Raw genomic sequence first — 26,243 nt, forward strand, 5'->3', positions numbered from 1 at the left:
TGTTTACGAAACTAGTGTTCACTTTCGTCAAAACTTAATATTTGAGGCAAACTGTAAAAATGTAAATTTGTGCTAAAGCAACAATAATCAGCACAATCGTTAAACAGGTTAAGGTCTCATAGCCCACTAAATTTCAAAAGGCTACATGCATTAGTTTAGTAGATAAAAATTCGTAAATATAGCAAATTTTGAAAAGTGTAGCAAATTAAGAATTTTTTCTAAAACACTTCCGTTTTGCACAGAAGCCTCAAACAACGCTTGCTGACTCTTCTTTACGTATACGTTTTACAGAAGAAAATGAATTCTTTGTAGCCGTAATATTTCGTATTTCACATTGTTGTGAATTGGCGAGAATGCCCGGTGCAAGAAAATGGCACTTGCAACCTGAAGAATTTCGATATCTTTTTCTCCTAAAGTATCCATTTGTCAAAGAAGGCAAGTTCACTTTCGTACTACCGAGTGATATGCGCACAAAATATAAAATATTGAATGAAATCTAAAATATGAATTTTTGGACCCGTGTTGATCTCCCGTGGAATTACCCGTATGCGAAGACTTGTATAGCGACCATTTGGCAAATATAGAGCAAACGACTGCTTTCGACTGATGTAAACTTCTGACGCTCGAACACGTGGATCCCGCGCAAGAAGACGATGGAATAGTAGGTGCTGTGTGTATGTCTGCATGTCATCGCTTGCCTATAGTAGTTTGGTAAAAATGCCTATAAGGATTAGCCGCGTACCAAGACGTGCGACATCAGCGTGCTGTTGTTTTTGCTCTCACTCGCCACTAACTCACCCTGAAATGCACCGCAAACATCCACGTGCAGAGCTGGAGGTGGACCGTTCCTTCTTCGTGCGCATGAAGTGCGTGCTGGCCAAGCGCAACGCGGGTCTCACGGCGGGCGGCTACAAGGTGATCCACTGCAGCGGCTACGTCAAGGTGCGCCACTACTCCATGGACGCGGCGCCCTACGACGGATGCTACCAGAACCTCGGCCTCGTCGCCGTCGGACACTCCCTGCCGCCGTCCGCCATCACCGAGATCAAGATGTACGCCAACATGTTCATGTTCCGCGCGTCGCTCGACCTCAAGCTCATCTTCCTCGACGCAAGGTCTGGCTCCATTCTTCTCGGGGTAGCGCAGCCGCGCTGCTAAAGCACAAATGTGTTGCCGGGTTGCACTTACTACTGCACTACTGGTCGCGGGTGAAAGGACCCGAAGCTACAGTCGTGGACAACTTTTTGTGGAAATGATAAGAAAACTACAGGGGCAGACCTTCGACACATGTGTTGATGCGCCAAGTAGTCAGGCATGCAGTGTGTGACAGCGTTTTCGGTTTCTTCTAACAGATGCTGAATCAGAGTAGCTTCCACAAGCAATGGTTTCGCATTTGTCTAAATGCAGAAACGAAAAGGAGAACAATCGAACAATCAGTAGGGTATTTCGTTTTTCTGTTGTAAGTAAAATGTTTGTTTTCTCTTGTCCAGCCTGAACTAACACAAAAATGGGAGTTTCATTTTTTTAGGAGCGCACTGATGACGTTTTTCTTCCGTAGCTTCCTAATAACTGCTGGCGCAGGAAGCTTTCCGCGACTTTAATCAACCTCTCACCCACGCCTAATCTCGATGGGCTCTTTTAATCCCAGGTATATTGCTAGCGTACATATTGAATCCGAAAAGTACGCGAAAATTACATTTTGCGTGTTTTACCAGAAGCCATTTTCACCTTAATTTTTTCGTTTGCATAAGCATTGTTCGAGGAAGTGCTCGGATGCTTTCTTTCCCTTGTTACTTGTGAGCCACTGAATGATAGTCCACAACACAGGGTCAACAAAACATGTGTGTGTTTCTCGGGAGTTCGAATATTTTTTATAGGTAGGTAAACAATTGTCACCTTGCGTCCGCACAGACAGCGTACATCTGTAGGTAACTTTGGTTTAATAGGGCTGGAATCGAATCGAATACTTCAATTGCTGTTCTGTTCGTTTTGTATTCGAGACTGTACTTTTCGAAATCGCCAAACATTTGTTTCTCTTAGAATATAAATAATTCCAAAATTTATTATAATCTCCAGGGAGAGAGATTTATGTAAATGAGGACTATTTGAACTGATTTTCTAGAGGAGAGCCGTGGTTCTTCTTGCAGAGGCACCCGTTTCTGAGCGAATTCATAGGCAGATAAATTCTGTTCAATAATTTCCACTCATTCAGTAAGAATGCCTAGCTTTCGGGCAGCCTATTTAATGTTTTTGTCTTGATGGAGGTAAAAAAATTTCATATTTAACCCGTATCGCGAAATTTACACCTGATTAAAACAATGTGCAGTGCCATCGTATCACATTTCATCCTTTCAATTGACTCAGCACTTTACTTTTATTTGAGCACATGTTGTTTCCTAGTTTCATTACTATGATCGTCATGCTGCACCAGACAACCGAATGCAGTTGTGTCTTTACCTAGAACCTCCTCCATTGACCGGACGTGTACTTCGGGACGGCTACACGTGCATATACACCTTACTTCCACCTTACTTATACACCTTACGGCGGAATAATTCTATACTGACCTGTACAGTTAACAGTGCAGCCAAGCTACTTTCATTCTAAGTAGTGATGAACAGGAAACAGAGGCTCCTTCTATAACTAGCGATGAAGTTAGAAGGGCCTCGAAAGATATGATCAGGGGGAAAGCTGCTGGAGAAGAAGGAATAACAGTCGATTTAATCGAAGATGGAGGAGATATCATGTTTGAAAAACTTGCGGCCCTTTATACGCAATGCCTCACGACATCAAGTGTACCAGAAAGCTGGAAGAACGCCAACATTATACTAATTCATAAGAAGGGAGACGTTAAAGAATTGAAGATTTATACACCCATTAGTTGGCTTTCAGTATTGTATAAAATATTCACCAAAATAATTTCCAATAGAATCGGGGCAACACTTGACTTCAGCCAACCAAGAGAACAGGCTGGCTTCAGGAAGGGATACTCTACGATGGATCATATCCACGTCACCAATCAGGCAATAGAGAAACCTGCGGAGTACAATCAACCTTTCTATATGGCTTTCATAGATTATGAAAAATCATTTGATTCAGTAGAGATATCTGCAGTCATAGAGGCATTGCGTAATCAAGGAGTACAGGAGTCATACGTGAATATCCTGGCAAATATCTACAAGGATTGCACAGCAACCTTGGTTCTCCACAAGAAAAGCAGAAAGTTACCCATCAATACAGGGGTCATGCAAGGAGACACAATCTCTCCAATGCTATTCACTGCATGCTTAGAAGTATTCAAGCTCTTAGACTGGGAAGGCTTAGTAGTGAGGATCAACGGCGAATATCTCAACAACCTTCGGTTTGCAGATGACATTGTCTTATTCAGCAACAATGGGGACGAATTACAACTAATGATTGAGGACCTTAACCAAGAAAGTGTAAGCGTGGGGTTGAAGATTAATATGCAAAATACAAACATAATGTTCAATAGCCTGGCAAGGGAACAAGAATTCAGGATTGTCAGTCAGCCTCTAGAGTCTGTAAAGGAGTACGTTTATCTAGGTCAATTACTCACAGGGGGCCCTGATCACGAGAAAGAAATTTACAGAAGAATAAAATTTGGTTGGAGTGCATACAACAGCATTGCCAAATCCTCACTCAAAGCTTACCACTGTCGTTGAAAAGAAAAGCGTAGAATCATTGCGTTCTACCGATGCTAACATACGGGACAAAAACTTGGAGGTTAACAAAGAAGCTCGAGAACAAGTAAATGACCGCACAAAGAGCGATGGAACGAAAAATGTTGACCTAACATTAAGAGACAGGAAGAGAGCGGTGTTGATCAGAGAGCAAATGAGGATAGCCGATATTCTAGTTGATATTAAGAGGGAAAAATGGAGCTGGGCAGGCCATGTAATGCGTAGGATAGATAACCGGTGGACCATTAGAGTTACAGAATGGATGCCAAGAGAAGGGAAGGGCAGTCGAGGACGGCAGAAAACTAGGTGGGGTGATGAAATTAGGAAATTTGCCGGCGCAAGTTGGAATTGGCTAGCGCAAGACAAGGGTAATTGGAGATCACAGGGAGAGGCCTTCGTCCTGCAGTGGACATCAATATAGGCTAATGATGATGATGATGACACCTTACTTTATTTAAAAAGCGAATTCATCATGAGCTGTACATTTTACTTTGTTTAGAAATGGATAAATACACCACATTTGAGTCTGTATTTGAAGGCTTTCTTTTTTTATTATTCGCATCAAATTCTGGTAGGAAATCACCTTATTCAAACAATCCTGGTTTCTCAGTGCTAAAGGATGCGTATATATTTGGACACTGATGCACTTCTTGGGACATTTAGCAATTTTCAAAACAAAATTAGGCAGCTTGAAGCCTGCGCTGCATGCGCCTAGTCGCTTTCCTCCACCATGCGAGAGAAAGAGAGAAAATAAGAGATGAAACGCAGAGGGGTTGACAAGATTACCGATCTGGTTGGGTATACTTGGATACTCTTCGCACTAGTTGATGCGGAAATGGTTAAAAGGTTCAAAAAACAACAGAAGATAACAAGAGAATCTTTCTTCCAAGCTTTATAACATCTACATTTTATAAGGGCTCTGGATAGCTGTAGTTGCAGTCACATCAAAATGAAACACAGAAAATAGAGCTCACGGAGCTCACGAAACACACTTGAAGATGAATCTATAACTACTTGCAAACAACGTACAGACGTCGAGCACTATATGAGTGTAAATATTAGGTAGTATAGACGCTGCGCTTTGTTCTTTAATTCCAACGCTGAAGTCTACGATGCTGTATTAGTTTTCGTCGATAGCATTATGTATTGACGTCTTGACATATCCTTCATGTTCGACAGAGTGGCACCATTGACGGGTTACGAGCCTCAGGACCTCATCGAAAAGACACTCTACCACTACATACATGGCTTCGACTGTCTGCACATACGTTACTCGCACCACACACGTAAGAAAAAAACTTTCTTTTGTTGACCGTGTTTAGCGGTTCCTGCTGGTAATGCATGTGACTTAGTCGGCAGCAGACGAAGGCATGCCTTAATGCCTATTCAGTGCTACCCCGTCTAGTGATTGCCACTGATGTATGGATGACTAATGAAATAAAGATAGGATGAAAAGAACAATAATGAGAGTGGTAAATACAATGAAGCAAATATTAACTAAAAGAGACAAACAGTTTCGTTCGCAAGGTGAACCAAAGATGTACTCTTTCACACAAATGACCTACAATCCTACATTACTAGTAAACATTATCATGGCGATAACTTCAGTTGCTTGCTCTACGTGCTACTGTTGAGCTGTTACTTAATTCAGAAGCAGCATTCGCGGCGCTGACATGTGTATGCTGACTTTATTATGATGTGCTCAATAGATACCGCGTTAGCATCTTACATGTGTGTAGAGAACCGAACTGTTTGTCCATGGCTGCCAGTTAGCGAGTGTGTGCGTATTTTCGGCTGATTGATTGTTTCATTCATTCATTCATCCTAAGGTCGGAAAGTGGCACAGGGTCTGTTAGAGATGCAGTAGTCTAGGGCCTCAGATTAATTGTGGCAACTCCATGGCGATGGTCTATTACGCACTGCACGAGCGTATGAGAAGTTCTCTCAATACAGGCTATGTTCTTCTGCAAACACTCTTAGCATATTCTTGCACTTCCCGCTATTTTGCAATCTACCCATTCTGATTTCGTGAAGAGTAAAGAGATGCTTGAGCGGCACAAGTTCGGATGTTCTGTGTGGTTGGCTCATGGCATCTAAAAGATGTTGGAATATCACTGTATCTTACTGACAAAACAACTCTATGCTTACGGAGTTTCTAAAGAAGTTAAGCACTCAAAAAAAAAACTCGAGTGGCTGCATACATTCAGTTGCACACGGTGTGGTCGTAATAGAAGCAATAAAACAAAGTTTCACAGGATAACATAAGCATTGAGATAAATGACCTGCAGTGACTTTTGCATTAAACGCGCCTTTCCCTTTTTCCTACGGAGTCACAAAGTTCACCTTGGAGGAGCTAATGGTGTGAAATTGAATTTGTATGTTCGAAGTTCTCGTAAAAGTACTTATAAAAGCATTAGTCAAACGTTTTTCTTCTGACGAGGAGATTAAGGCAATAATATGATAATAAAAAATGACTGGCATAAGCCGTACAGGCAAGGAGGCACCAACAATGTTAAAGTGAGAACACAACATAGAAGATTTATATCATAAAAAGGCTGGGCTAAACAACTGCAGTTTAATCATCGGAAGAAGTGCAACACTGCACCGAACAATTTGTAAACCGAAAGCATACCACATAGGGGCAGGGTGCTTATAGTTATTAATCTAAAAGCATCAACTTTCTATCTCTGAGTGTACAAAGAAATTCGATACGCGTGAACCTTTTTGCAGTTTTTTGACGTGAAGGACTTCACAAACTTTTTTTCGTTGGTTCACTTTTCGTTTGCTACAATCGGCACATGTGAGAAATTCGGTTTTCAACTGAACTTCCTGCAATGAAATGGCAAGTTTACACCTATACCCGTGGGAATCAGATTATGGTGCTCACCCTGCATTTAATTGATATCTCTCCTGTTGGCGTTGACGCAACCGTAATACAGAGAAACCAAATATTTGACAGCCACTGCCCAATTCTTCAATGCGGTAGTTACCCAATGCCACAGATACCTCTGGCACATTTGTCCTTTCGCGAAATGCGTTTGCAAAGCCTTCGTTACACGGAGTAGCGCAAACCATTCTCACGTCATTCCTTGTTTACGACCTTCTTCAGGTTGCACAATGTACTATGTAAATACGGCGTGGTTTCCAACTTATTGGCGCTCGTTTCTGTCTCTGCGTTTCCTGCTTCTTCCCTGTGCTTTCCTGTTTGTAAAGTGAACCAACTCACCCAGAAAATTAACTGTAAACGGATACACCGTAACTTAAGATCCATCGATTGAGAAGTGAAAACCAGCGAAACACACCCGGTAAATAAAAATGAAGACGACGGGACGAGGCTGGAACTAACAACTGAAGTCTGTCGTCAGGGTTGTCATCTGGCTTGTGCATGTCGTGTGTTTCGCAGCTTTTCACCTTTCAGTCGTGTACCAACTGGCCCAGAACTTGACCTAGTTGCTTCAAAATACATCGAGTTTCTTCTGCGACGACTATATTGTTTCGTGAGCACCACCAACAAATGAGCACTCATCCGCATCTGACCTGGCAGCCAATGTAACCGTCAACCGATCCCAAATGCAGTGCTTCTCAAGGGCCAGGTAACCACCAAGTATTACCGGTTCCTCTCCAAGGAGGGCGGCTGGGTGTGGATGCAGAGCTACGCAACCATTGTGCATAACAGCCGCTCATCAAGGCCTCACTGCATCGTCAGCGTCAACTACGTCCTCAGGTATGTGCGTCACTTCTTCGCTGCGTTTTACTTGTACCGGCCTCATCCGTGTTTCAGAATTTTTAAGGGAAGCTTCTATACGCTAGACTGCGCTGGCGATGAAATGCTAGAACTACTATGGCTCATACCCACATTGGATGTGCGGGTATGGGCCTCGGATATGCATGTATGAGCCAGGGACAAGAAATAAAGATAGGACGAAAGGAAAGAAAGAAAGAAGGAAGTAAAAAAAGACAAATAAATGAAGAAAGACAGACAGAGCAGGTGCAGGGAAAGCTGCGCCAACGCCGGATCACGTGACGCGCGCGACCAATCAGGGTCGTTTGGTGTGTCGCGTGGAAGCAAAGGGAAGTAAAGGGGGTGGGCGCGCGCTCCGCCGGGCTTCCCTCGCCTCAGATCAGTTTCGGCAGCCGGATGGGAAGGCCTCGCGCGTGGAGCGTTCCGCGGATGAGCAGGCTACGTTTGAGTAATGGCACCGCAAACTCGCTCGGGAAAGGGCCCATCGTCGACGTGCCGATTCTATCGTGAGGGCTTCCGAAGCCCAGGCGAAACCCCGAGTTGCGGAAGCGCGATGTTAAAGCCAAACGTCAACGAAGGGCCGCCTATATACCCTTAGTTTAGGGCAAACGAAGCGGAACGCCCCGACAACGTCGTCTTGCCACAAGCTTCGCTTACCCCGATTTCCTCGACACGGGAAGGGCTCTGAATTTTCGGTTTGGTGCTCACGTCTCAAATCTCTACTGCGAACAAAGGTAATGCGAAGAACGAAAAACAAATGAGAAATGGGGCGCTATAGCGTAAAGCTATTCCAAACTGTTTTTATTCCAATCTCCTGACGTCAAATTTACGTAACCACCGACGCAAGCATCGCGAGGTGACCCGCAGCGTTGCCTGAACAACCCAATCAAACACTCTCTTCGTTTATAGGAGGTCACCTTTGTTCGCTTTCAAAACGAATAGCATTGCCTGCACTGAGAGGTGTTTGTTATCTAATTGGTTGACAAGAGGCGAGGAGCACGGCTATAGTTGAGAGGATTTCGATGGGGCCGAGCCAGCACAGTGAAAATAGATAACCGCATGAACAAGGTGGTGCCGGCTTCTCCGATTGGTCCGCTTCGCCTTACTTACCTTGCGGTGGCTGGTCGCGAAAATCAAGGCGAAGTGCATCGGAAGGATAAGAATGCCGCTAAAATGGACCCTCAGCAAGGAAGAGTTGGCTGAGCGATGTCGTATACGTGCCGAAAGGGCTCGATAACGTTTTACTGCCATGCAAAAAGGTTTATCATGTGCAAATAAATACATGCTCACCGGCAGGTGTTAGCAGTGAGGGATTGAGGGATCGGAGGGCAGCCATATTCTATTCCTTTCGGAACGAGGCATTCTGTGGCTATTCAAAAATTTTTTCAGTTTTGTTTGGCATATTAATGCATTTTTTTCGCGTACACGTCACTTAATCATGCATAATCAGTGTGTACACGTTATATAAGATGGGGAGATGTCGTGGTTTTCGGGACGTCGCGTGACAGACAGGCGAAGTTGGGAGTGACCCGAAAATGTTTTGACAAATCGTGATGGGCGGATTGCAGAATTGGCATAAAAAATTTGGTATATCTTTACGTTATAGCAGCCCATGGTTCACACAAAGAAACAAGAAATCTTGCTGCTCAGATTATTTATAATATTTAAAGGCACCTCAAAATGGCGCCGAAAGCGATGACGATCGCAAATGAGTCAAATAAGGCAGCTCCCACAACTGTTGTGGGCATAAGTGATGTTCTTATGAATGTACCGTATCGCTTCCAGGAAACCGCACCACTGATGGCTTAAATGCAGTTAAACACATTGCCTCCGTGTGGTGCACTATATGTCAGCGACACCAGTCTATCACAACACTACTTTCCAACTGCTTTTTCGTTTTGCTTATATATTGAGGGCTAGGGGGCAGTCGTCTTCACAAGGCTACAAATTTCTAAATGGTCCGTCAAGAACTGCCTTCTTCAATTCGCTTATGGTGTTTCACAGCCCACGCACCATTCATATTGACGAAGATTAATGCGTAAAACAAGGGACAAGCAAAAAAAAAAAACACGGAAGGCACTGGTTCAGTGTTTCTGTCTCGTCCGTTGCTTTTCGCGCTATTCTTCGTCAGTATCGAATATCAACTCACCACTTACTGTGGGAATCGAAATTATGCGAAGCATTTCACAGGTTGCTGGCTCTGGCATCGACCCTGTGCCGGCGCGCCTCTACTGGCTCTTTGACTCTCTCCGTGACTTCGAGCAGGCGCTCATTGTGGAGCTCGGACATGCTTAGGCTCCGAAAGAACGTGGGCTGGCCTAGCTGCTCGATCACAGCGAACACGTTCCCCTTACTCTGCGCCCAGTAATACCCCAGTTGTACGCCATAATGGAGTTGCTCAAGTTGATCTCTGAGGAACGCAATGTCCGAGTAGACGCTTTTGTCGAGGAAGCTGCGGTCTTCCAAGAGCTACTTTGTGAGCGTCAGGGGGCGGTTGGCGTGCACGGGATGGGAAAGTTGCTTTTGAATCGCTGTTCGTGCGGAGGCAACCACCATCCGGTGTTCCGCTGTCGACATACCCAGATCCTCTTACACGTGTCAAGTGGCTCCGCGCAGGTGGTATGCGAAAATCAGAGGTGAGAGTCGGATGACGGATCTCAAATGACGACGATGCCGCGGCCATGCTGGCAGCTCGAACGTGAACATATACCAAGGAGCTCAAGTTGGTAGGCACCGCCGGCCAAGCCAGCGTAGGAGGCTAGCTAGCTAGATAGCTACACTCATAATGCCTAAATTTCAAAAGAATGCTTCGCATTAACAAAGATACTCTAGAGAAATAAAGATGAACAAGCTCGCCTCATTTCAGAGGCCTACCTGATCAGTAAATGTGGTGACACGTGCGTCAGCAAGGCGTCACTTGCACTACACAGCAAAGAAAAAAGTATTTCTGGGTGTATGTAACCTTTAAATTCCACCATCTTGTATATAGCGCTCTTCTGTCATGTTTCGCGCTTTCGTTGAGTGTAATGGCTGGTGTGCGGGTCTAGGCATGCGTGAGTTTTCCTACTTACGTGATGTTTGTTAGAAATAAACTTTGAGTCGTGAGTCAGCGATCGTGTTACGTTTTTTCTTTCTTCTTTGTCCTTGTGGGTTCGTTCGCGCTGTAAGTAAAAATGCAGTGTTTTTCCGACTCGCCCAGCTAGCTTCTATACATGAGAAACTGGCGATGTTTTCTTCCCACGCAATGTGACCGATATCTGCTAGGCGTGTCGTAGATAATGACTTTGGCTTCTGCCTTCCCAGCACCACCTAGCTATACCCTTACATTAGGCACACAAGACGATGTCCACTTAACACTACTTTTATTATACTTCTGACATCGAACGAGTTCCAACATCCTGAGCCATTTTGTTGCTCGAATTTCATGCTATGTTTGTTGCTAGTTTGTTAGGCTTATAGGGATCGCAAATGCAAAGCGAAATGCCAACTAATTCCAAATTAAAACACAAACACTTTTAGTTCTAAGCGCACCTTTTGGTAGAAAATGTACTTCTACAATCGATATATCAAAATTAAGCTACCTAATATAGGATCAAGATTGACCGATTGGGACATGATGTTTTTTGTAAGGTGTAATGTAATGTAAGGTGTAAGAGTAATGTAAGGTGTAAGGTGTTTTCATGTGGGCAGATAAGAGCTCATGCTTGTGTTAATTTGTCGCACAATGCACAAAAAAGAAAACATGGCATATTGTAGCGTAGAACGTTGTCGCTGCTTGTTCCGCGCCGGAGAGATTAGGCGATCACACAGCAGATCCTTAGACATTTACTTGATTCGGTTTATTTGATCTTTAGTTACTAGAATTTCACTTTTAGACACTTGCACATCTCCTAACTATGGCATCTGAGCAGCATTCGCTGATGTCTTGATGTCTCCAGCGCGAACTACCTCTGCACGCCTCCAGGAAGCGTCCCAACACCCCACCAGAGAGCAAACAGAACACCAATCAGAACTCCTCGTTGACCGGAACCAATCAGGCCACACAGATTCAACTACGCACATCCAATCGTGGGCGGGCTTCGCGGGGTTTAAACTCCGTGGCAGCAGTCAGCCTCAAGAATTATAACTCAAAGCAAAGTAACAACACACCAAGAACTACAGAGACAGCCTTTTGACGAACTAGAGCGAAGATCTACCGGCGTCTAGAAAGAGAAAGTGCAAAAAAGGGTCGGGAAAAATTCACCAGGCATTTTGAGAAAGTACAAAGGCGGCCGACAACACAGTCACCCGGCAACACGGTCACCCTTAGGCGATGCGGGTGGTGCCCCGCTTGAGATTCCCCCAACTGTCCTCCCCACTCGGAGGCGAGAAGACACTTTGAGAGAAAGAAAGCGATTAGATAGAAAACAACACCCCTACACAACACAGGCGACGAAGAAACTTAAAGACGAACAGCTACGCGACAATATTGATACATCTTTCCCTCATTAAATAGTGGCTCAACAAGGTGATGTTTAGTTACATGTAGTATAAAGCTTGGCACATTGAGTCTCCGTTGTGCAGCTCCACTTACCTTACACTCTAAAAACAGCTGCACCCTTTGGGGTGCATTTTTTCCACACAACAATAATCGTCATCTGTCTTGCTTGCGTTTCCTATCTTGAAAACTCTGCACTTGCTACTTTCCTGTCGAGAACGCTGTGTAACGCTGATAACGCTCTTGTCGTTCGTGACCGAGAAGTGCCAGGCGCACAGCGTTAAAGAAAGGAAAGCCACGCAAGTCAGATGACGATTATTGTTCTGTGGCAAAAATACGCCCCAAAGGGTGCAACTGTTTTTAGAGTGTACGAGTGACGCCCTTGGATGGTTCGACTTCGTCCGTGCAGTGGCGCAATCTGAATACCCTTACCAAACAGCACGCATAGTGTTCATTTCGAATAGTATCTTCAATCAACGAAGAACAATAAATTGAATTATGAGGTTTTTACGAGCCAAAACTAATTATGAGGTCCGCCATAGAGGAGACTTCGGATTCGGACTAATTGTCACCTCCTAAGATTCTTTAACGCACAACGAAATCTAAATACACTAGCGCTTTTGCATACCGCCCCTATTGGATCGAACCCGCAATCTCGAGCTCAGCAGCGGAACTCCATAGCCACTGAGCTGCCGCGGCGTATGAGTGGAGAATAGTCCGAGATAACGGTTACTGTTTGTCTGCCTCTATGCAGTGAGCCTCAAGCCCAGGACATCCAACTGCAGATACATCAGACTAGGACGAAACCATCACCCTGTACCAGCTATTCCAGCGCTGAAGTCGTTCCAGCAACAGTGACACCATGTACTAGCAAACCCGCGCCGAATAAGGTGAAGTCGTCCAAGGGGAAATGTCGCAGGTCGCCCTACTACTGCAACGTCGCTGCTGCCGAGGCCTGCTCAAACGGAGGTAGCACTTCAGGTCCCGGCGGTCAGCAGTCCTACGAACCGGCGGCAGCTGCACCATATGGCGGCGAATTCCTGTCAGCCTACGTGCTTCCTTTTGCCGAAGACCGCTGGGTTGGCCCATACGGCTTGCCCCAAGCCGATGCCACTTCCGGCTGCTGCTCCCAGCCGACAAGGTCCACGACAGCAACGACTTCCAGCTACGCAACGATACCTGAAGAGCGCTACATGACTAGAACGGACATGGACAGCTATCCAGGCTATGCAGATTGCAGCGGCACCCTCGGAATAGACACGAATGAAGACAATGGCGCGAATGGGTCTACGTCACGGCCGGGTTCCTTACTGCAATGCGCCGACATTTACGCAGTCAAAGAGGGCACCCTGTCGTCATCGTCCTGTTCTCGGAGTAGTGGGTCGACCCACGACCTGGTCGCCAGCCCCGCGAGCTCCTCCCTCTTTCAGCACAGGCCTTACAGCACCCACTCTGATTCTACGCTGTCAGAATCGGATCTGGAAGGTATCCAAGCGCTGCCTCATGTTCCGCAGGCGCCGTCTTCTACGAGGAGATCGCCCTGCTCCAGCAGGAGTGCTTTCGATGGTTCTCCCGTAGCGGCGAACGCGAAGTCCGAATCCGAAACGCCTACGCCGGTGGTGCTCCCGCTAGAAGACACCGGCCACTCGGGTGGTGGCGTGCCTCTCCAACCCACGACGAGCTACCAGAGTGCAGTGGTCGAAGGCCAACCATCGCCGAGTGGTGACCTACTCAAGACTTCCGTCGACGCGTACGAGGCGCTCGAGCCTCCGGTGGACGTATTCTCTCTGTATAGTCAGAGACTTGTGGGAGCAGATTACGACAGCACTGCGCGTTTTTTGCTGCCTTCGTGCGAACGTGCACAGGTTCCGCACATGACCTACCGGCACGATACATCAGCGTCACCTGCAACGTCATTTGCCGGCGCTTCAAACAGACAAACACCAGGATACACCAGTGTCATTGTGGACGCGCAGCAGTACCACGTGTCGAATGGATTTGTGCACTAAGACCTAGGCAACGTGTACGAGTTCGTGAAAGGAATGTGTGTACAGTACTTCAAGCTACGAGTGAATTTATTTGTACACATGTACAGGATATGTGTTTTCAGTGATGTCGGTATACGCGAAGACAGACATTTCAGCGTATAATGGCAAGATTGGTGCTTGGTACCGACTCAGGTTTACTTGTGTGCATGAAAAAGCAAGCTATGGCTAGAAAATGTACCTGTTTTCGTCAAGGCTACGTCACGTAAACGCATGGTCATTCAAAGCATGCGCAAGCAAGCCTGGCTTTCACAAGAAATATCTGTAAGTTGCTGTATGTTTCGCAGTGATGAAAGATCTGTAGGACTAACTTCACTCGTAGAAAACGATAAAGTGATTGAGTATATGCGAAGTCAATGGTTGCATGAAGAGGACAGGGTAATTCACCACAAGAATAAAATGCGATGAGCGATGCACATGGTTTACGATAACTGCGATCATACTGAAGTCCACGTGCGCCTGTTTGACTCCAGATTTGATTTTACGGCCGTGTACGCCAATAGCTTTGCTAACGGATGGGCATTAGGTTCATGTATAGCAATTGTACCAGAACTTCAAACTTTCAAGCAGATAAAGCACTCCTTGTTTCTTGATAGATGTCGAGTAACGAGTAGAAGGTGGACAGCGAGAGAGAGAAAGCTTTCTATTAAAAAGCATATTTCAGCGCCGGCGTTTGTCTGACCACGTAAATGTTACTCGGCTTGTGGAAAAAAGTGGGTGCGGGGAAAGACCACATAAGAAAAATAGAACTAGCTAAAGTAAAAAAGCAACGTATTAAGAGACATAGTGCCCATAGGTGGCGCGATGTGAAAGTGAGTGACTAATGGAGAAATATAAAACATTTCCTACTTCTTGTCAGCAAGTCAAAGCGTTCCTCAGATTAGCAAACGTAATATAAAGCCGGACGCTGCCTGAGAGAAAAAAGCATTGCACCTAGCATGCTCCGTGGTATTAACTGCTGACAAATAGTACAATAGTTGACTCTGATTAAAGAGAGATTTTTTTCGAGTGGATGGCGAGCACAGCATAGGTCGCAGCGAGTTTGGTGCCCATGGTATTTTAAACACGGGTGAAATATTTTTATCCCTTTTCACACTAATTGTAATTTGTTGCCCGCAAACTTGACGTTCCCAAGGGCACCAGTGCTCGTCAGTATAGACATTGCCGTCGAGACAGCGTGTCACGGCCACCCTACGTTTCGTGAGATCGCGGAGGCATTGTTGTTTTGCTGGTATAACCCCGCCAAAGTTGTGTGTCATGCCGCGCAAGACACGAAACTAAACGACAGTGGTTCAGGAAATTTGTCCCATCTTTTCTCATGCAGGGCCTTTTCCTACTGTGTTGTTCCTCAAGAGAAAAGGTTGGGAAAGAAGGACTTGCTTCCTTTCCGGTGAATGTGCGCACGCACGTATTTTGAGCATGAATATTTGAGTACCTGTACGTATAGATGTCGATACCAGCACCTGCTGTTCGAATTTAATGTGAAATACTCGCGTCACTTCAAGTGAAGTTGAAAAAGTCTTGAAATAAAGAAAACAGCTATGCTTGTGTCTAAGACACACTAACTCCTCAGGAAAAATGTGTTGTGTATTTTCCTGTTTACTTCGCTCATCTTATTTAATGTTTTAGTCTTAGTCAACTTCCCTTTCTTTCTCTTGTTATCCGAGAGAAGGGACTCTCGGTTCAAACACAACTAATTACAAATATTTGTTTCATAGTTTGTTCATGTTGAAAAGCGTTCGAGTGTGACGCCGTTCTGATTGTACATACAGAGCTGGATTCAGTGTTCGTGATTGCTTAGCGCAGTAAAAGAACGAACAAAGGCACCGCTTGCATTGGCTTTCACCGAATCGTTGAACAGCCAAGCTGCTTAAGCTCAGTAAACATAAAACTTCCGACGAATGTCGGCGTTAATGCGACTAGGGTTGAAGCAATGTTACGAGACACCGTATTGCCAATTCTTCACTTCCATGTAGGCAACTTCAGTTTTCTTTTCCTAACATATTTTAATGCAAAAGCATTATATGCCCCATTACGCGAAAATCTGTCGTAGTCGACGGCGTGGTTGAATGATGGTAACAAACATGGCCAAAGGCTCAAAGACTCAAAGAGTAAAAACATGTGAAAAAATGCTCGGATTGACGTCAAATTTCTCAGGGAGGTTCCTGTAAACAAAGTTAATTAATGGCTTTGAAAATAAAATTTAGTAGGTTTGTGTCTGGGTGGAAAACCATCCAGGGCTTCTGGGGGTGCTAGACGAGCATGCTTTCCCGACGCCACGGCGGCTCCATGGTTGTGGCTGACTAAAGGTGTGCCTAGTGCGTGAGCCATTGGGCAAGTGACGGCGCAGCCAATTCGGAGGAGTTGGCGCCACGTCATGAGAGTATAAGTGTATAAAATAAAAAGCATTATTGTTAAATTGAACGCCGCTGAGCCGTCCTTCGAGTTATGAACTCCTCGCGGACAAGCGAGCTCATTGAGACGCTTGCGGGTTTTGATTTGGCCTTACCGAGGCGCAGTTAGAACGCAGGCGGGAGCTCCCGTGCACAAGCAACGCGCGGAAAACAAAAACATTTCCCCAAAGTGATTATACTTTCGCATTCCAACACGTAAGCAGTCTTAAGTGTATCTGCCGATTTTTTCCCTTCTCTTTAGCTCAACGCCCCTCACTCAATGCATGCACTGGTCCCATTTGGTTAACTTCACTTCTTTGGCCCCGCTCGGCTACTTTTGATGCCGACTCTTTCACTTCTCTGCAGTCGACCCCTGCAATTTTAGTGTTGCCGATTTATTCATTGCTTGCCTCTTGTTCAGTTTGTCTATCCGGGAACTTACCCAACGGCACATTCCCTTTGTGGAGGTTGTGTGTTAAGAATGTTCACATATACCTAGTGTCCCACCCAGTTTCGGCTACCAAAGGCCCAAGTTGTGCATTCCTAAGTTGCCTTTTCGGGTGCAATATCTGTGCATGCGATGACGGTAGAAAACTAGATGAGGTGATGAAGTTATGAAATTTGCAGGCGCAAGTTGGAATCAGCTAGCGCAAGACAGGGGTAATTGGAGATTGCAGGGAGAGGCCTTCGTCCTGCAGTGGACATAAATATAGGATGATGATGATGATGATGATGATGATGATGATGATGATGATGATGATGATGATGAACTGTCCATGCACAGTTATCTGCACCAATGTAGTGGCCCCATTTCACGTGAAAGAGGGTATAGATACGCACAAACATAATACATGCTGTAAAGTGGGTGAAGCTCCCAAAGTAAACTAATCGCAGTAAATTTACAAAGGCACAGCTTGCAATGTCGTTTGCCGATGCTTCGAATCGGCAAGCAGTGGGACTCAGCAGCGGGATCGTCCGGGCGTACACTGAAGCGCCACAGCTTTCAGTGCCCAAAGTCCGCTAAATATGGATGCCAACATCAAACAATTCAGGCCGATGCTCATAGCCAGAAGCAATTTGACTGCAGAAGAACGCCACCAACAGCCACAGGATGGATGGATGGATGTAAAACTTTAATAAAAGTCCTGAGGTACGCGACTCAGCGCGCAGCGGGCCGCTCCCACGTTGGGACAGTCAGGCCACAGGAGAGATAATTATAAACCAACCACATGGTTCAAGACAGATATACAACGTAATATAAGAATCTTGGTGGATCGACCAGTCAAGAGGTTGTTCAGCGACATCGCCTTTCGAATGTCAAGGGTCGTTTGTGCTTTCCGTCCCATTTGTGCGCTACGATGTGCGCGTGCTAATGATACGAAAGCCGCATCTCGGTGAACAATGACTGTTCGTAATACACCAGGGCATCTTGACATACACAAGCACACTGCGCTCCACATGATACAAGCTTCCAATGGAGGTATATGAGCTACGTATCGATTCATAGCACTGCGGCCGAAAGTCTCACTTCTCTCGAACACAGGTGGGGAACGTGTGGAAACATTTAAACAAATTAAATTCTGGGCTTTTACAGGCCCACATCGCGATCTTGTTATGAGGCACGCCGTAGTGCAGGACAGAGATTAACTTTGACCCCCTGGCGCTCTTTAGCTTGCACGCAATGCACGATACACGGCCATTATAGCATTTCGCCCCCATCGAAATCCGACCGCCGGGGCCGGAAATCAAAGCCGATACCTCGTGCTTAGCTGCGTCGCGCCAAAGCCTACTACGCCACCGCGGGGGTACATATACTGCGATTTAGTTCAGTTCATAATAAGTCAGTATATTCGCCTTAGCCCGTTGAACCTTCCAAACTCATCAAAAAGGCGTAACGTAAAACAAGCTCGTATTATAGAAGTCCATGTCTACGGTTACGAGCACCGTATAAAATGAACGACCACAGCGCGCCTTGCGATACTCCGAGAAGAGGCCACGTCTAAAAACTAACATGGCAGAGCCGGGGACCAACTGCCGCGTACGGAGATAAAGAGAAATATTCAGCGTTATGGAGGGATTCTGAGGAGCGCTGTTTGTCTCATCACGGGAGATCTCGCAACGGCGAAATCTTTGCAGAAACACCTGAATGAGGCCCGAGAACTGGTTTAACCACGTGCGTAGCGTGTTTAGTACTTTGGACAACGGCTGTATACAACGTATCATTTTCATCAGCAGATTTCAGGTTCACTGCAGGACGACGGATTCTCCCGAAGATCCCCATTACATCTGCCCGGCGCCAGCGAATCACATCCTGTTCCACTCCCATAGGCTTATGATTCCAGCTCATCCTCTGACGCCCTCGGCTGTGCCTCCCTTCTCATGTCACTCATTCACTTTCTTCATTAAGAATATTAGTAAGGTTCTGGTGCACGAATTGTGAATGACTGCCAAATTCACTCCAACCCATCAATATTTTTCACCAAATGTCATTCTGACAAGGATTGCACGGGGACTTTATGAAGAGATAGCAATATTATAATCTTGTACTTGAGGGTTCTACGTTCGAAGATCTCTGCTATATCAACGATAGGCCTGCTGAGCGCGTCATAGGGAAGTGCATGATGGTTGACTTAAAAAAATAAAACGGTGGTCACCAAACTTCTTCAGCACAGGGATGTAAAGCAACTAGGGCCACAGATTTACATTAGGCCATGCAGTATCTGCTCACAGAGAAAAACTTGTAACTCAAAATGAAACTGATAATTTTTTTACATACCATGTCGCAACTTACAACACAAATGCCGTAGTTGCCTGGCTAACACGGCTACCATTACACATAGAGAGATAGACAAAAATGAAAGGCAGGAAAGTTAACCAATGTCCCGCCCCACTGGCTACCTTACACGTGGGGAAGGTTAAAGGAGGAAGAAAGCTAAGAAATAAGAAGGTGAGCAGTTGAAGATTCATTGCACACGCACTCGCAGATGAAAGTTCACTCACGTGTATACGTTCACTGATGATGAATGTTCACTCACAAGCACTTATCTAGCCTGGTTGTCGACTTAGCACAGCTAACCCTGAATATGCAAAGCGAAAGCTTGGTTTAGCCTGGTTGAGTCTTGGTTTCACTTGATTAACCTTTGATTTAGCCGTAATTATTATACTTAGGTACACACTCGTCGTTAAGCCAGGTATAAATGATAAGCCGACCAGTCCAAGCGTATTGCAAGCCGAACGGCTTGTTCTTCCTCAGTCTCCGTCGCTAGATTCGCGCGCTTGGCATTCCGGAACCTCTCCAGTCAAGCAGCTCGCCGGGCAATATCCGCGGGGTGGTCAGAGGCCGCTTGCCGACGACGGTTCAAAGCCTCCCGCAACCGCGCAACGCTCAGAGAAGACGGCCCGACCTCGCTCTCATCCATGGCCAAGCTCGCACTGACTACGCGAGCGCGGCGCTCCTCTTAGCCAGGCGCGTGGCGAGTCACGTGGTCAGGCGGCGATCCAACTGAGGAGAGCGCATGCGCCAAGCTGGCGGCGGCGGCGGTGTTCGGCGCGGCGAGACACGTGAAGCGTTGCCAAGGCTACGGCACAGCTGCAGTCAAATGAAGGTCAAATTGCTAGCGATGGAGGAACTCGGCTCGACTAGGGTAGTAAATCTTACGCTTTAAAAGCGCATTAAGCACTTTGGTGGCCTTGTGCGTACTATAGGTCTTCGGCCAGAATCCAAGGATCTTAGTTTTCCAGAACGGTCTGTCATGTAGGTAGTTGAGACTCATACGCAGAACATCTGATCAAGTGTTGTAGGTATGACAATGGCACACCTTGTGTTCTATGGTCTCATCCCCTCCGCAAGAGTTGCCAACTGCGCTGTTAGCCATTTATAAGGAAGCGTTTGTGAATAAGAAGAAAAGGCCGGTAGGTTAACCAAGGCTTGGCCCGGTTGTCTACCCTGCACGTGGGGAAATGGGAAAGGAAGGTAAAAGGAGAAAAGAAGAACGAAAGTCATTGTGCGCGCACGTGTAGACGAATGTTCTTCTTTCTTGGGATTTACGTGCCGAAACCAGGTCTCATGATGAGTCACGCCGTATTGGAGGGCTCCGGATTAATTTTGACGACCTGGGGTGTTTTAACGTACTCTACAATGTTCACTCACGATGCATGTGTCCTCATAAGTTCTCGTCTAGTCCGGGTCTCTTGAGAAACTCCAATAGCTCTTTAGTGTCATTCTGCATACAAGAGGTACACATACCGAATACAGATAGAGGTACTGCGAACAGTTAGGGACTACAAAAAAGCTAGAGCCACGATCATACCGGAATCACTTTTATGTTTGAGACAATGGAACAGAAGATAGAAGAGAAGCACGTGCAATAGAGCAGTCAGGTATCGTAAAAAGAAAATATGCTACATTGATTGTTACCCAGCAGAAAACAAATGAACAAGTCTGAACATTTGTTCTTCTTCTTTCTGGGGTTTTACGTGCCAAAACCAGGTCTCATGATTAGGCATGGCGTAGTGGAGGGCTCCAGATTAATTTTTACCACCTGGGGTGTTTTAACGTGCTCTACAATGTTCACTCACGATGCATGTGTCCTCATAAGTTCTCGTCTACTCCGGGTCTCTTGAGAAACTCCAATAGCTCTTTAGTGGCATTGTGCATACAAGAGGTACACATACCGAATACAGATAGAGGTACTGCGAACAGTTAGGGACTACAAAAAAGCTAGAGCCACGATCATGCCGGAATCACTTTTATGTTTGAGACAATGAAACAGAAAATAGAAGAGAAGCACGTGCAATTGAGCTGTCAGGTATCGTAAAAAGAAAATATGCTACATTGATTGTTACCGAGCAGAAAAAAATAAACAAGTCTGAACATTTGTTCTTCTTCTTTCTGGGGTTTTACGTGCCAAAACCAGTTCTGATTATGAGGCACGCCATAGTGGAGAACTCCGGATTAATCTTGACCACCTGGGGTTCTTTAATGTGCACTACAACGCAAGCACGCGGGCGTTTTCGCATTTCGCCTCCATCGAAATGCAGCCGCCGTGGCTGGGATTCGATCCCGCCAACTCGTGCTCAGCAGCATTTTTTGGCTAAGGCCGCATTTGGCTAAGGCCGCATCGTGCTCAGCAGCATTTTTTGGCTTTTGGCCTTAGCCGCGGAGCCACCGCGGCGGGTTGAACATTTACCGTCGCAACTGGGTCAAGTCAGGACTCAGCACATTAACTCTAAAATCGGGTTTCTGCCGGTAAATTCGGGGCAGTTGGCATCCTATCTGTACGAGGTTTCATCACACGCCGTTAATTTATTTTAATCTTTTTGATAGATAAGCTCGCTACAAATCAAATGTTACTCGTGTTTTCACATAACTTGCAAGTTGCGCTCCCTGTGACCATCAGTGTGCTCGTTTCCTCATTGCTACACGACTTAAGCGTTTTCCAGGGTAGAAGAAATGGAGGAGAAAATTAGTTGTTGAAATGGAAGAAAGGAAAAATTGCCTCAGAAGTCACACCCCAAGGGAGTCGGGAAGCAAGCTCAAGCTTTGTAGTCTAAGCTGCCTTGTTATTACTTTTGTTTTGATCTTTTGTCTTTATCTAGTGGTCAGGTGCGAACTCCCAATGTAGAATTCCCCACGTTCTGTGTCACTGCAATCATTGTTTAACTCTGGGCTTCTGTTCTTGGCCAGCCAAACGTTATCTCGCACCCGTATGGCTACACATTCAGCTGACTGATTTCTCACGGCTCCATGACACAGGCAACGGGAATCGAGCTATGCACTAAAGCCCGACCACTGTACTATAACGTCAATCAGTACTGATATCTGCTCCGAGAACACTTGTACGCATGGAGTGATTTCACCTTTAATAATGTGCTTCCTTTTTGTCTTCCTATCCTATTTTCTAAACCTACTTTCACTGAAGTAGGATGACTTGCGTATAGCAAGGTTGACACGCTAACTTTTCGTAGAAGTATTTTTCCAGGGTGCACATGTATGTGATTCAGTGTTGTAATCTAGCCTCCAATACTAGGTCACATCCTTGTACAAGGACGCTACCCAATATGAAGTAACGAAGGAATATCTTAGTACCTATACACTAACTTTTTTTTTTAGGGGGAGGGGGCTTCGGTTGATGCAGACAGTGCACGGTCACTGCGAACATTGTCGGTCACCTGTGCTGCCGTCGGCAACTCTGATAAAAATAACCCGTGAATACAGCAGAAAACGGAGCATGGCTGCCTGATCCAGGGATAAATGGACATGCCCTTTGAAGCATGCCGCTGCGACTTACGAAGCCCTATTAAGGTGCTCGACCCCGTCTGACGTAATGTGTTCCTTCACGATGCATTGATGCCGAAGCCTTACAGTCAAAGGGACGGAGAGTGGTAGCGCGAATTTTTTTTTTTTTCGGCACGACCACCTTCTTCTTCCGTTGTTCATTCTGCTTCTAGACTGTAAAACAAAAATCCAGCTATTGACTAAGACAGCAACGACCATTTTCTGCATGCCAAAAGAATGCGTTGCTTTGCTCTCTAACGAATACCGCCCGCTACACCTCACTACATTAGGGCACTATTGCACAATAGCTCGTAAGAATCCCACTCACTTCCTTGACAATATGAACTTCTGTGGGGTAATAACCATCAACTGCACTTGCTTTGACCATACTATATACGTTGAGCGCTGCCTATGGACTACTCCCATTGTAAAGAAATTTCACAATAACGCATTTACCTCGGCCCCGCATGATCGAAAACTCATACATATTTTCACTTGATTAGCTGATGCTTCCGCGTGAAACTTGAATAGGACAGTTTCAGATAGCATAGACTTAGATTAGCCTCAGCGGATATTTTGACTTTTCACATACGAGTGAATGCGTCACGAAAAGCTCGCAAAAGTAGCCCTTTTTCATACGGAAACGTTTTTCATGCCGCAATGGAGGGTATACGTACCCTCCATTTCTCCATTTCGCCTCACGGCGAAATGGGCGAAATTGAGGGTATGTATACCCTCCATTTGTTGATAGTCCATCTTCACGTGGTAGAAGGGCTGGCGAATTTTTTGTTCAACTTTTTTATACATATCCTCATCATCGTCAGCTTACACTTATATCCGCTGCAGGACTAAGGCCTATCCCTGGGATCTCTAATTACCCCTGTCTTGCGCTAGCTGACTCCAACTTGCGCCTGCAAATTTCCTACTTTCATCACCCCACCTAGTTTTCAACACATACGTCCGGCGGCAAATCCCGCATCAAAAAATTGGAGGACGCTTAAGGTTTGCCTTTAAGAGTGGAACGCGACAGCGTTATCGGGCCTCGTTCGCATCGCATTTTTCTTTGAGTAGACTACACTGCAACACAGAACGTGGGAAAGCCAGCTTAGAAAGACCAAGCTTACACCGATCCCCTTAAAGTCAGCTTCACTTTTAAACAGAAATGCATTGCTGGGAAGAAGTTTTTCCAGCGGCAATATAAGTTGACTTATATTAAAATGTGAAAGACCTAGCACATTTTTCTAATTATTTCATTAATTGTTTGCTATTGCCCCGAGGCATGCGCGTGTCCAAAACGCATTAGGCAGGCGAAGTCCCAATTTGACCTGCCGAGGATGCGAGCGCCATCTGGATATGAATTTCGCAACTAACCGATCCGAGCGCGCCGCTGTTGGTATGGTAGAAAAGCTGGAAAAGGAGTTTGTGTTTGAGTTTCCTCGTAACAGAATTATGTTTTCTCGTACATCCAAATTATAATCCGGCGTCACCATGTCTGTAGGTTGTGGTTATGTTGTACTTTACCATTTTTCTCACGAATTTCACTGTTAGAAATCTAATTTTTGTTCACTAATACCTTGCACCACGCGGAAGGCCTGCGTGGTCGAGGTTTGGGGTAGTTGACGACGATTTTCTCCGCCATGGACGCCGACATCTATGCCCACGCCGGCGCCAACGCCAGATTTTCTGCGACACGGGGCCCTTAACGGGCGAAAAAAAACTGCCGATAGATATCGCTCTGTGGGAATCGATGTTACACGAAGCAGTGTGCAGGGAACCTACCAAGTTAATTAAACGACCATGAGTGCACCAAGACATAGGCGGCTGTATCATGATCTAGATGGCACGCATCTCATGGCATTCATGTCATGACCTATCATTTGTGTGTGGCATAAACTCGTCATACTTGCAAGTTTTGATACCTACCAAGTTTACGCAACAACCATGAGAGCACCAAAACGTAGGCGGCTGTTTCATGACATACATGACACGCACGTCATGACCTATAATTTATGTTTGTCAAACACTCTTGTCATACTATGCCAATTTTGGTACACACCAAGTTAACGAAACGACCATGAGAGCAACGAGAACCAAGACGTACAGGCGGCTGTTTCATGACCTACATGACACGCATGTCATGACCTATCATGATTGAATAATTCACATAATTACGCTAATTAACTTTTTAAATAATAATTTTACGGTACATCTTTCAATCTACCAATTATAGCCGCTGAGTTCGCAAGGCGTTTCCACTTGGAACGAATTATCAGGACTGAACCAGTTTCGAGATATTAATTTTCAAAGTTTCCGACGAAATGCATGGGCGTTCCAGTTAACTTTTTGAGGAAAACGCTGTTTTATGCATTGAAGCACAAAAGTAACTGGAACGCCCATGCATTTCATCGGATGTCTGGGCCGCTCCCATGGCGGTCATTTCCCATGTGGCGCCCCAAGCACCTATTGAGGTGGGGCGCCTTCGGGTTGAGGTCAAACACCCCTTTCCAATCGTCGAGGTCCCATAATGGCCGAGCACCAGGCCGGGAGCGCGCTTGTACCTATTTTACCGGTAGGCACCCGGCGGCAGCACTTGCCTCCCACAGCCGCGGCGGATGCTCGTCTACAAGGCCGTCTGTGGTTGGACAAGAGGCGCCCAGAGACAACAGCTGAAATCTCTATTGGGCCCTCTTTTACTGGAACGCCCATGCATTTCATCGGAAACTTTGAAAATTAATATCTCGAAACTGGTTCAGCCCTGATAATTCGTTCCAAGTGGAAACGCCTTGCGAACTCAGCGGCTATAATTCGTAGATTGAATGTTAATTATTCAATTAGGCGTTTTGATTTCTCGTGGAAGTAATGGCCGCCTCATCGCGTAGTTTAGATCAAGGATTATAATTGTGCTATCTGCCACAGGCAATTTTTAAAAATTTGGTGCAGCTAAAATGAAACACCCTGTATAGTATATTCATGTCAAGAGAAGCGCAGTCGAGGACGGCAGAAAACTAGGTGGGGTGATGAAGTTAGGAAATTTACAGGCACAAGTTGGGCCGGTATTTTGTAGCGATGCCTTTCCGGTAATAATGCCTTTTCGCGCATATCGCGCTTTGTCAGTGGTCGGAGCGACGGTCCGTTCGCGTTATCAACGGGATCAGCCGGCCGTGAGCCGTGGATGATAAAACTAGAGTAGAATAAGTCATAATGCCTCACTACAAAATCGCAGCCTTGGAATCAGCTAGCGCAAGACAGGGGTAATCGGAGATCACAGGGAGAGGCCTTCGTCCTGCAGTGGATGTAAATATAGGCTGATGATTTCGATGATGATGATGATGATGATGATTCCACATATGCACGATTGTAACGCGCGCCTTTTTTTGAACAGGTGCCTTCAAATTCGCATGTCAAATTCAAATTCAAATTAGTTTTAACGTAAATTGACATGTGTACACGTTTATCTTTCTCCGGTGACCGCTTTTCACAGGCTAACCAATGTTACACATCATCACTTGGCGCAGCACCCACCCGCTTGTATAGGAGCTTCCTCGAATGTTATTTATGGTTCTATCCGTGTTGAATTTCTAATGTATTAAATGGCACTGCAGATGACT

At 45.7% G+C, this 26,243-nt stretch overlaps 1 protein-coding gene across 1 annotated transcript in view; it reads left to right on the plus strand.

Moving 5' to 3' along the window:
- Positions 1-14,260, plus strand: part of LOC119461605 (single-minded homolog 2) — a 108,949-nt gene extending 94,689 nt beyond the window's left edge. The window contains exons 6-9 of the mRNA XM_049655174.1: positions 830-1,115; positions 4,881-4,987; positions 7,278-7,425; positions 12,675-14,260. Of these exons, the coding sequence (XP_049511131.1) occupies positions 830-1,115; positions 4,881-4,987; positions 7,278-7,425; positions 12,675-13,929 (1,796 nt within the window). The 3' untranslated portion in view covers positions 13,930-14,260. The remainder of the gene's footprint in view (positions 1-829; positions 1,116-4,880; positions 4,988-7,277; positions 7,426-12,674) is intronic.
- Positions 14,261-26,243: the final 11,983 nt, after the last annotated feature.

The sequence above is a fragment of the Dermacentor silvarum genome, chromosome 8 (genome assembly GCF_013339745.2).
Source record: "Dermacentor silvarum isolate Dsil-2018 chromosome 8, BIME_Dsil_1.4, whole genome shotgun sequence".
Classification (NCBI taxonomy): Eukaryota; Metazoa; Arthropoda; class Arachnida; order Ixodida; family Ixodidae; genus Dermacentor; species Dermacentor silvarum.